The sequence below is a fragment of the Phaethon aethereus genome (assembly GCF_964289735.1).
Source record: "Phaethon aethereus genome assembly, chromosome: W".
Lineage (NCBI taxonomy): Eukaryota > Metazoa > Chordata > Aves > Phaethontiformes > Phaethontidae > Phaethon > Phaethon aethereus.
In genome coordinates, this window is record NC_138581.1 from 3,797,465 (window position 1) to 3,808,663 (window position 11,199).

Sequence of the window (11,199 nt, forward strand, 5' to 3'; positions counted from 1 at the left end):
GTTTTAGTTATCCTAGGTCTAGGACCACAGTCCATCAATTGCTCCTCAGTTTCTTGCATCTGATCCAAGATGTTTTCTCCTGAAGAGCTAGTTGCTTTAAGTGCTACCAAGCCAGATTTTTGCCAGAGCATCTTGCCACCTGTGTGGTCTTCATGCATCTAGGTTGCTCAGTTGTGAGTCTTTAGAGAAGTCTTCAAAGCAAATTTGAGACAGATCTGGGAAAAGCAGAGAGGAAAAAGATATCTAGTTAAATATAAGAGGTAAGAGGAGTAATAAATAATTCTTAAGAAACTCTGGGACACTCAGAACAGGTTCAGGCAGTACAGGTCGGTGTTTTATTCTGTCAAAGCAGCACTTTGCCCAGTAGCTACTCCATGAGAGCCTGAAGCAGACATTATGCACCCAAGTAGACTGCAAACAGAAATTACAGGTCTTGACGCCAGACTCTGCCTGCTCAGATCCATTCAGGGTGGACAGATGTTTGCAGACTCAGTCTCCAGGTCGGGAACTCTAATCTTCCAGTGACTTGGCAGGAATGGAGAGCTGAACAGTGAGTAACTGCTTGTGATCTCTGGGAGGAAGGATCATTTCCTAGAAACCGTAGTGCTTTGGAGCTCAGATCTGCTCCTCTGCCTCGTGCAAAAGACGTACTCCACGAGGAAAGCAGGAAGGGCACATCTGCCAGCAATTCTTCTTTATGGCGGTGACTCATTAGCGTATCAAACCAGCTTTTTATTGTACCTGCAGGAATATTTACTTGATCTTTCAAGACTTGTGGCAGAGCAACAAGTTTTTGCATAGGGGTTTCATTCAGAGAATTGTTTGCTACTGTATGTAGCACAGCTTGCTGGTTTCTGCCAAACGTGGAGCGGTACCAGCTCACGTTTCTGAGCTCAGCTCTGCCGCTGTGCAAAGAATGACTTCCACAGGGCTTTGCTAGCCCTAACGAGCACTTTGTCTCCGGATCAGAAGCGACGAAGCTCTAAGTTTACAAATCGAAATTTAAGAGAGGCCAAAAGGCTGGGCTTCATCTGAAGGAGACTATCATTTAGTCAAATGAACAGGGATTCACTCAACACATGACTAGAGGCAGTCTGAAGCAATCAAGCTGCCACTGCTGGGACCAGACTTACTGGAAGTCATGCTCTGAGGACCGATTCCAGGTGTCTGGAAAGTCCCCCAGAAGTTAAGCAGGGCTGAGATGCTCTGGCATTGGCTGAGGTTGTGCCCTCCTGGACCAGCAGAGGTTAGCATAGCCGGAGGTGAAGCAGTGGGAGTCAGTACTGTAACACCATGGCAAGTCCTCAGCTGAGTCTTGCTCACGCAGTTGAGCTCAAACTTTAATCAAGAGATTCCTTGGCAGCTCAAGATCTTCTACCAGGCTGAAACGATCTTTGAGGCAAGCCCCTGCACTCCCAGCCTTGCTCTGTTTTACAAGGCAGTTAATAAATGCCTCTAAGTTCCTCTCCACTATGGCATGGATCTTGGGCATTGGTAGCACCTCATTTTTAGCATCTACCATGATAGCAAGCAGACAGGTTCTTTAGGCCCAAGGGTTGCGTTATACCAATTTGGCAGGAAGCATGTAAAGGTACAAGAAGACAAACCACCATCAGAAGTGAGGATAATGCCAGTTATCCTCACTTAGTGATAGTTAAGGCATACAAGAAAATTAAGTCTAATAGCTGGAAATCTTGGGCTAGAATTTAATAACTTATTTTTCAAAGAAAAAGAGGTTCCAGGATTCTAAACAAAACCAAAAAAATTGCTCCACTCATCCCAGCACAGCCACGTGCATCAGACAGGATTCCTCTTAGACCATTTTCCCTACCTTTTGTGCCATTCCTCTGTGCACTTCACAAACCAGAGCTCTTTACCAGGAGATATACTGGTTAGCTGGGAATCCTCCACACAGAAAGCAAACCTAGGAGGAGGAATCACAAGTCAAGAGAAGGCACCTGTTTTTTCAATGATAAACAAATAACACGTAATACGGATTGCAGCTAATTCTAGGACAGATCATCTGATTTGACAACCTTCCTGCAGAGCATCTTGATATACCGTTAGCCTGTTGAATGGCTGTTTTATTTCCTATTTAAATATTTTATTTGGGGATCTTTGCTTCTATTACCCCTGTGTTTCTTTGATTGTGGAAACTAGGATGCAGGATACCTTACAGATGATAGGTGACGCTTATTTAAAGCTCTGAGAAATGTGGGAAATTGTCAATATCAACTGCTGTTCTTTGACAGATCTGGGTTACCTTCACAACAACGTTAACACAAGATTTGGGAGTGCAGTGCTACACGCTTGTCAGCTTTACTTCTTGTTGGTTGCTCAAGTAGCTTTCCAGTTACAGAGGTCTCAGAAGGAGCAATATAGTGCTTAAGGAGGTGATGTCACCATGTTACTGGTTGCAGTTTTAGGTCTAGCTTGTTATGCCAAATTAGCACGTTACCCCTGTAAATAATAGCCGTGCCCATCTATGTTTCAGTATTTTTGATGCTGTCAGTACTTTAACCCTTTGGGTATGATCTAAACCATCTTGAAGTAGGCTAATATAGTCCCCGAGGGCAGGCAAGACAGTGTCAAGGTATCTAAATAACATCCCAGATTTAATCTGCGGTGACTAGTTTTGCTTAAAGCCTAGTTTGCAACCCCATGCTGGCAAGTAACCCACTCTCCTATACCACGAGGGAGCATTAAGGTGGTAACACTAAAAATGAAAGACAGTTCAAGATACCAACTAAGTTCAAAACCCCAACTTTTCTTGCTAGATTCTGAATATTTCTCCTTTTGATAGAAGTTTTGAGTCAGCTCCCATGCAGTCTAACACAACTATTACCTCTGTTGCGTCTCCCCAGATTTCACACGTATACGTCTGATATGCAGTTCCTGGGAAGAATTCACAGGCCGATACCAGTAGCTCTTCAGCTCTTTCCATAGATCGTACCATGACTGAGATGTTCCCTCCCAAGTGAGCTTGATTTTTAAAAGATCACCCATGTCCTCTTCAGTATAGACCAGGAAGGTGTTTGTAGCATTTAGGCCAATTTGATCAAGCCTGAAAGACAAGCAAAGGCTCCACATATCTTCCATACGGAAACATGCCAGATGCTCATTCATTCCATGCATGAAATTAAAGAGAGCCCTTTGCAGCTTATCAAGTGTTCCACATTCAACTGTCACTAGTTAATTACTGATTACACTAAAGAAAGTGAGCTTGGCTAGCTGGTTCAAAACAAGGCATCATGTATTTGGCTCAGCCATCCTTCCATAGCTTAAAGGTGAATTGCATGCCTTGTATTTCTTCTGGGAGAGGCTAAAGGAGGTCACCAATGCCTCCAGGGATATGGGTGCTTTCAGACTATATATAAATGATAGAGAGGAAAAGCAAAACAAAGTACTTCAACAGTGAGCCGTGAAGGCTCGTATGTAGAGGGCTGGGCACATCAAATTGCCTTCTCAGCAATAAATTATAATTAAGTTACTGTTTTTTTGAATGGTGATGAAGTGAGGCTGCTAGGCTCAGGTGCAATGCTAGTGTTACCAGAGGAAAAAGAATAATGTCACCTTGTCTAGTCTCAGTGGCCTTCTTACTTAGGTAAACACAGCAGGCCAGCTTACTTACATTTCTAAAGAGAGAGGTTCAGAGTCTCCATTGGTGCCATGAAGGGTGACGGAGAAAGTGGGATCAGCCTCTCCCAAGCTCTTGTAGCTGAAGACATGCATTTTCATCTGATAATGGTAGACTGGAGAGAAACAAGGAGAGCACAGATGGAACCAACTTTGTTGAGAGACAACACTGCTCAGCATTGCTCTTTGTGAAACAGTGTTGGCTGGCAACAGCTAGACCCCTTTTTTACTGAGACGTCCTTGATCACGTTTTCCTGCCCTTATACAAAGTTGACATTTACACAACAGCGGCAGGTCCGCTCTGGGGAGGGCTCCCCAAACCTTACACTGCTCTAAGGTTGGGTGGTCTTGCAAGTATGATCTGCTGTAGTCCTGCTCAAAAGGCAGAGTGTCCTTATGGCCAGAGCCCTGTTGATTTTATGTGGAGGAAGGAGCCCAGTAATGCCACAGGACAGCAATGCAGCCAGGTAAGAGCAAAAGACTAATGCCTGGTGCTGCGCTGCTTTGAGGTGATGTTACTCTTCCACCTCTACGTCTTTCCCAACATTGACTTTGGGAGTCTGCTCTTAGAGATGAGCATATGCTTTTTCTAAGAGGGAACATGTACCTTTGAATGGCATGTCAGCTCTTGTTTTTAAGTACATCTTGCTGTTTCTTTTGTTGCGTGTTTTCCTGGCATTGTAGCCAATGCCACTGCAGCGGTTCTTCCGGCAGCTCAGGCAGATGCCCTTCTTGAAGCGACTGGAATCGGTACATTGAAATGCGAAGCTTTGTTTATCTTGGTTCACGAGGGAGTCCACGAAGAGGTGCACGGACCGCTCGTGTTCACATTTAACAACTTCACCGATTGCTAGAGAAGCAGAGTTGCAAGGGATAAATTCTCTTTAAGCATTTCTCACTCCAGCAGCTGGTAAGACATAGTGAGCTTTGCCTTTTTGTAGCCTAATGAGGCTACAAAACTGTGGACAAACTTGAACATTTTTCAAACAGTAGAAATTCAAGAGGTTAGTGGAAGACACTTGAAGAGGACCGTTCACTCAGTCTCTACCATGATGAGAGCTTTAAAGAGGATTCTAGACCCAGCACAAGAAGATGATCAGGTGTTAGAGTGAGAACATGCTACTTCAGAATTAAAAGCAGGTCTAGTTTCTAGCAACTACCTCCAGTAGTACAGGTAGTTTAGAAGGAAAAAAAGTTTTCTCTGCTCTTGTAAATCAGATCATCCCCCAGCATCAACCCGAGTCTATTTGTGAGGAGTCTACACTGACCAGAGGCAAAATAAGTAACGAGAACTTACTCCCATAGGCAATTGCTCCCAAGACATCACTTAAACCACAGCCAGGCTGGAAGTCTCCCCCATTGGGGTAGATGTCAACATGGCCTACAGGCATCTGGATCCCAATGCTAACACCTAGTGTTTCCCTTGTGTAGGTGTGAAGGACATCCACAAAGTTAGCATCATCAGGGGAGAGGCGCTTGCTAGGGTCCACTCCTTCAAACATAGGGCCAGCCGGATCCAAGCCTGGTGTTAAGAGACAGTACGCAAGATGCCAGGTGAGGAATTGGGTTATTTCATAGAGAACATAGCCAGGAGCCTGCTGCTAGCAGCCCTCCCGACCGGGTGCTACACAGCCAGACCCTGCCTTGTTGTTGATACTGTCCCCCAAGATCTCTTCACCACGGGCTGAGGGAACAAATGAAGATGTCCCATACCACTTTTGGTGCAATACAACCCAGTAGTAGCACCACTCTGCTCTACAGCGATGGCTTCAGACTGCCTGTTGGGAGCAACAAGTCTTTGCTCAGTCACAGTGAGGAGATATTTTAAGAAGTAGCAGATGACCGAGCACCAGAAGAGGTCTAGCACCTCACAGAGACTGCCAGTAGCCAGAGCTGCCTTGGTGGCATTTAGTCTGTTTTCAGACTGGACATATGGAGGGGCTAATACAAGTTTAAGCACCAGCCAGGTAATCCCTGCATCTGAGATCCCATGCTGGGTTTGGGATGTTCTGTTACCCTCTGAGCCTCACCGCCGACCTGAAGCTGTGCTCCTGAGCCATTCCCCAACTTGACTGTTAGGTGATTTTTCTGCTTAACTAAATACAGATATTTATTGCTAGGCTCTGAGGAATTCTCACTGCCGGTGTCACATTTAAACTGTTAATGCAACCCCTTGTACCATGCCCTAAGTTCTCACATGTTGAAATCAGCTTTCCTCTGGAGTCAAGCACTCTCTTCAACATATGTTCAGAATGAGGGGTTGGGTGGTATGGTTTTTTTGACCAAGCATCCCATGGGACAAACCACACCCAATAGCTCTCACTTCCATTAGTTTATGAACTATAATTATAAAACCAGTATCACTCAGAGGCTTAGGATTTGGATGGTAAAAACTTGAGCTGGATTCGTTTTGAACCCACGTTTAACTTCAAATATACTCAAAATTAGGGTGTCCTCTGAAGGTTTTTCATTTAACCCCTCCCCCTATATTTGGGGTTCAAAATTAAGATACTTTCTCATGTGAAGGGACCCACGCTCACCACTGCTGCCACAGGTAGGAAACTTGTCCTTTCTGAATGAGCCAAAACCAAAACAATATCGCAGCAACACAGGAAACAAGCCTCTTCGGGGAAATTCACTGCCGCTAAAGAAAGGTAAGAGAGCGCTTAAAAAGCCACTTGCCTGTAATTCTGCCTATTGTCCCATGGACGTGGTTACCAGCAAAGCCAGCAACGTGGGCGCCCAGGCTGTACCCGATCAGGTGGACATTCTCCAGCTGGAAGAGCGGGTTCTCCTGCAAGGAAAAAAAAATATGACAATTTGGCCCGGTGTCTTTCAGGGCACCTGGCACCGCTCCTATCTGCAGGACTCTAAAGTCCAATTCTAAGAAGAGATTAGAGGGAGGGGGCAGACAAGCATGCTTCTTTTTTTTATTTCATCCAGACAAGTTGAAGGGTTTGGAGGGCACTTGTGATTTTGTCCTCAACCGCTGTCCCCAGCTTTTAATCCCAATCATTATTTTCTTTGTTTAAGCAGCACCTGGAGCAGCCTTTCCCCAGGGAGCTGCCAGCAGACCTCAGTACTGGCCATGGGCTCAAGTGCCAAGTGTAGCACCGTGGGCCTTTTCCTTCTCCTTTTCCACCCTCTTGCCAAGCCAAAGCTGACTTTGAGTGCCCAGCCCCTGAGTTCACATTGCTCAGACAGGAGGAAGGACTCCTAAATTTGAAGTCCGCTTCAACATCACTGATCCGAGCACGCTGCAAAGCGGCATCTCCCAGGAAAGCACCGCAGCACTTGCCCACACAAGGGCTGAGCGCAGCGCCTTAGCTATGAGCCATCGCCTCGCCAAGCCTTGGGGTTTGGATTACACCAGAGCCTTCCCCACTCGTGAGCGTTGGAGCTGGTGTATGCTCCGCGCCCTTGTGCAACAGTCCCTCATGGAGCATTACAACAGCCGCAGTTCCTAACTGGCGTTACCTGTAACCAGTCAAGAAGCCTCGCTATGCTCTTCCCAACAATCTGCGTGTTGTTCACGGCATCGGTATAGAGCTGGTGGGCAAGCGAAAGCCAATCCACCACCACCACGTTGGCATCCTTCTCCCTCTCCTGAAGAGCAGATACCAAGCTGCCCAGCCAGGTTTCGAACATGCCGCTCATCTAGAAGGAGATTCAGGTGTTAGTTTCCATCTCACAGGACCAAGATTACACATTCACAGTGAAGTTATTTGTATATCATTTACATATTCTGCTCCAGCTACATGCTGCTCCTCTGCAAGCCCCACTACTTCTCAGCACTGCACAAATAGTATAAGAAAAACAGGTTTTGGGACACTCTGGGTGTAATTAGCTACCTTGCCTTTTAAGGCAGGAGGGAGAGGCATTCATCACATGCCACCTTATCGCTCTTTTTCTCAAGAGTTTCAGAAATTCTGATGGATTGCAAAATTATTTTCCAGCCCTGGCACCACTGTTTGCATAAGCCCTGGTAGAGTTGACAAGTCCCCTAGTGCCACACACTCAGCCACAACAAAGGCAGAAGCAAGCTTAATAAAGCCTGCCTGGCCTCTCATTCTTTATCAAGGAGACCACGTAGCAGAAGTCAAGACTGCGGCCACACAGCTGCGATTACAGAAAGTCTGTGTGTGTGTCAAGATAAGTGCCACCTTCGCAGTGGTCAGTTAGTTGGATTTTAGGGAAAATCTCAAGGTCCCTTTACCACATTCACGTTATACAGACAAGAGAATCGTTTGCCTTGATCATCGAGTCCAACCAATGTGGACATGAAGTGGTTTTGGGCAGTTGCCAATGAGTTGGGTGATTTCATAGAGTTCTTAAGTATGAACCACATCACTTTGGCATCAGGGAGCTCAGGTGCAGCTACTAAGAGGCCAGAGTGCTCAAAACATGAGAAGTTGTCCCAAGTCCCACATATTCTGGAGACGCAGAGCATTTACAGGGCAGTTTGCTCTCTCTGAGCGGGCAGAGTGAACACCAAGCATCGCCGAGAGCCGTGCAAGATCCTCCACACTTACCGTCCAGCCGTGAATGATGAAGAAGGTCTTAGCTGTCACGTTGAACTTGCAGTCCTCCAGACACTTCTGGTGGCCGATGGCGAGCGTGCAACCGTTCTCTTCGGCGTCCGGCGTGGAGCGGAGGTTGAACTTCACCTGCGGCTTCGGTGCCGGCACACGCTCCTGCGGGTGCTCCAGCAGCTCGGCGATGGTGGCATCTGCAACCCAGCAGAGGAGGAAGGCTCAGCAAAGCGCCTCTGAACCCGCCGCTGGCCTTCAGCCTCACCTGCGAGAGCTGAACCTGCCCGCTGCGGTTCTCCCCGACCCCGTCCCGCGTGGGACCGCGCTCACCCACCTCCTCCCGGCAGCGCAGGCTCCGCGACCCGCGGAGCACCTCCCGCCGCGATGCAACAGGTCACGCCGGTGCACAGCAGGAGGACGAGCCTCCTCATCGCTCGGGCGTATGGATGGATGGATGGATGGACGGATGGACGGACGGACGGAAGGACGGGCGGGCGGCGGCGCGGCTCCGCGGGCGGCGGGGCCCTTTAAGGGGCCGCGCGGGGCGGTGCTCGTGGCCCGATGGGGCTGGCCCGCAGCGCCGCTCCCATTGGTCACGCCCTCTGTGACGTCGCCGAGAGCGTGAATGGAAGGGCCACGCGCCCGCAGGGGCGGGGCGCGGCGCTCACGCGTGGGGGCGGCCCGCGGGAGTGCTCCGCGTGGGGAACCCGCGGGGCGCTGCGGGGGGGCGGAGTGTGCTGGGCCACGCGGCGGTGCTTGGGTGCGTGAGTCCGCCGGGGTGGCCACGGGTGGGTCCCCGGGGGGCGGGAGGGGACGGACACGACCCGCGCAGGCATGTTTCTCGGGTGGGCAGAGGGCTGCGTGGGGCGGCCGCGCTCCTGTGCTTGTGCCCACCGACCCAGGTGTCAGCGTGGGTCTGCGGGTTTCTGCTCCACCCGCGGGAACCCCCCCCCCCCCCACTTTGCCACGCAGGATTCTCTGGACCTGGTGGGCACAAGATACTTCCTGAAGGGCATCATCCGACTCGCAGCCCACGGGCTTCTGTGGTCACGCCAGTAAATAGTTCAGAACCCTAGAACTAACCGTTTGGTCCTACTTTTTAATCGCCTTTTTTAACAGTCACGTGAAGATATTTCATGTTAATCTGCGGCTCCCGCCTGGCCGCGTGCGGCGTAAGGAGAGGTGACGCTCCGGGACACGCGGCGTTCCCCCTCTCTTTTTCCCCCTCTTCCTCGGCCCTGTGGCTCCTTCCCTTTCCCTCCAAACTCCAGCAGAAGGCGAGGAGGAGGCGTCAGGGCGTGCGCCGTATAAAAATGGCAGGGGAGAAGGTGGGAAAAGGTGCAGGCAAATGATGGGCAGAGGTGAGGAGGAAAAGATGGAGGCCTAAAACCCGTCAACAGCAAGGGAAACAACGGGAGGTCGGGTACGGGAGCTGCTTTAGCCCGCGCTAGCAGATGCTGACGGAGAGAATTAATCGGACTTTCCAGCAGCGCTTTCCCGGAGTGCCGTGTGTGTACCCCGCGCCCCTGCGAGCCTCCCCCAGCCCCGCCGCCTCCTGACGCCACGGCGGTTGGCAGTTGGACGAGATGATCGTTGTATGTCCCTTCCAACTGAAATTATTCCATCCCAAGCCACCCCATTCTAAAAGGTTTTTTCATAGCTCTCGTGCACGCAGCGGGTCGTGGCTGGGGACCGCCGCTCTTTTTGGGGATCATTCCCAGAACTTCTTCGTCTCCGACTCCGCAGGATGAGTGCGCATTCTGGGAGCTGTTCGAGCACCTCCTGTTTCGGGAGGCTGGAGATGACGCCAACTGCTGCTCCCCCGGGAGCGTGGGTTTGAGTGGAGCGTCCTGGGGACGCCGCCTCTCTCGCAGCTGTGTGGTCCCCCTCGAGGAGCAGCATCCCCACAGCAGTGGCCTAAAAAAGAAAGGACGGAGGTTTCTCAGCTTCTGGCCCACAAGCAGACTTACTCCTGCAGGGGCCAGAACTCATCACCATCACCAAACCCTTCATCATTTAAAAAAATTCCCGGTGCCAACAAAACCCTGCCAGACTGTGGACCGCTTCTCGTTCTTCCTCCCCTGCCTTCGCATTCAGCTGTTGCCTCTCGCCATTGTAAAGCTGCAGCAGCGTGTCCTCCTTTTGTCTGTGCAGTGCCAGGCTCCGGGGGGGTCCTGCTCTTCGCCTCTGGCTTCCAGGAATGACAGTAGCAGTAAGAACAGCTTAGCAACAGCAAGGAAGGAACGCGTCAAAATAACTCCTGGCTGCTTCGGCCAAAAGGTGACGATCATCCAGGGAGATGCTCAGGAACTGTCGTGATGGGCGTCGTATCAATGCAGAGAGTGCGGCTCTGCACTTGACCTCTCTGTAACCCTAATGGCCTGGGGGGGAAAGGCTCCCACCCAGAGCTGCTTGGGAAATAACAGTTCATTAAGCCCAAGAATTTTCAGGAGGAATTCCTAGTTCTGATTAGTTTTTCACTGGGAAAGATTTCATGGCTCCCAGATGGAATTTCTGGATATTGTCATAAGTAATTAATAAACTAGGGTAAAATGGATAATGATCTACCTTAAAATTGCTGAAAGCTCAATATTTACAGCCCTTGTAGGGATGTTGGAGGCTTCATCCCAGCAGCTGGTGTGAGCGGGGCAATGCCTGGGGAGACAGCGGCTGTCTTTCTGGTTCTTCTATTCTCTCCATCCCCACTGTGATTTCCTAAAGATCTCACTTCCGTCCAAAAGCAGAACAGGAACGTTTTTGAAATAATGAGTGTTTTTATAGGAAATGGAAAAACATCCCACTCAGCTGTAGTCACAAGCTCTTTGCAGGTGGGTGCTGGGTGGCTGAGGCCAAGGCTTGATTCTTCTTCAGCACCAAACGTGGCGAGTCAGAGCGGAGCCATGAGATGTGGAGGCAGAAAAGGATGTGAGGAGTTAAGCTTCTTCTTAGTAGCACTATCTAAAGTCAGTATGATATGTAAATTACTATGCCAAAATAAAGGTCTGGAGTCAGCCAGTGATCTCAGGAAAGG

The 11,199-nt window shown here is 49.5% G+C and overlaps 1 protein-coding gene across 1 annotated transcript; it reads right to left on the reverse strand.

The window, feature by feature from the left end:
• Positions 1–193: 193 nt before the first annotated feature.
• Positions 194–8,599, reverse strand: LOC309415253 (endothelial lipase-like; the record flags this gene model as incomplete). The annotated part of the gene is given in 11 exon segments (XM_082012719.1): positions 194–215; positions 1,832–1,924; positions 2,846–3,064; positions 3,632–3,752; positions 4,244–4,486; positions 4,934–5,158; positions 6,319–6,430; positions 7,114–7,293; positions 8,169–8,365; positions 8,490–8,499; positions 8,501–8,599. Coding segments are annotated over 11 exon segments (1,521 nt in total).
• Positions 8,600–11,199: the final 2,600 nt, after the last annotated feature.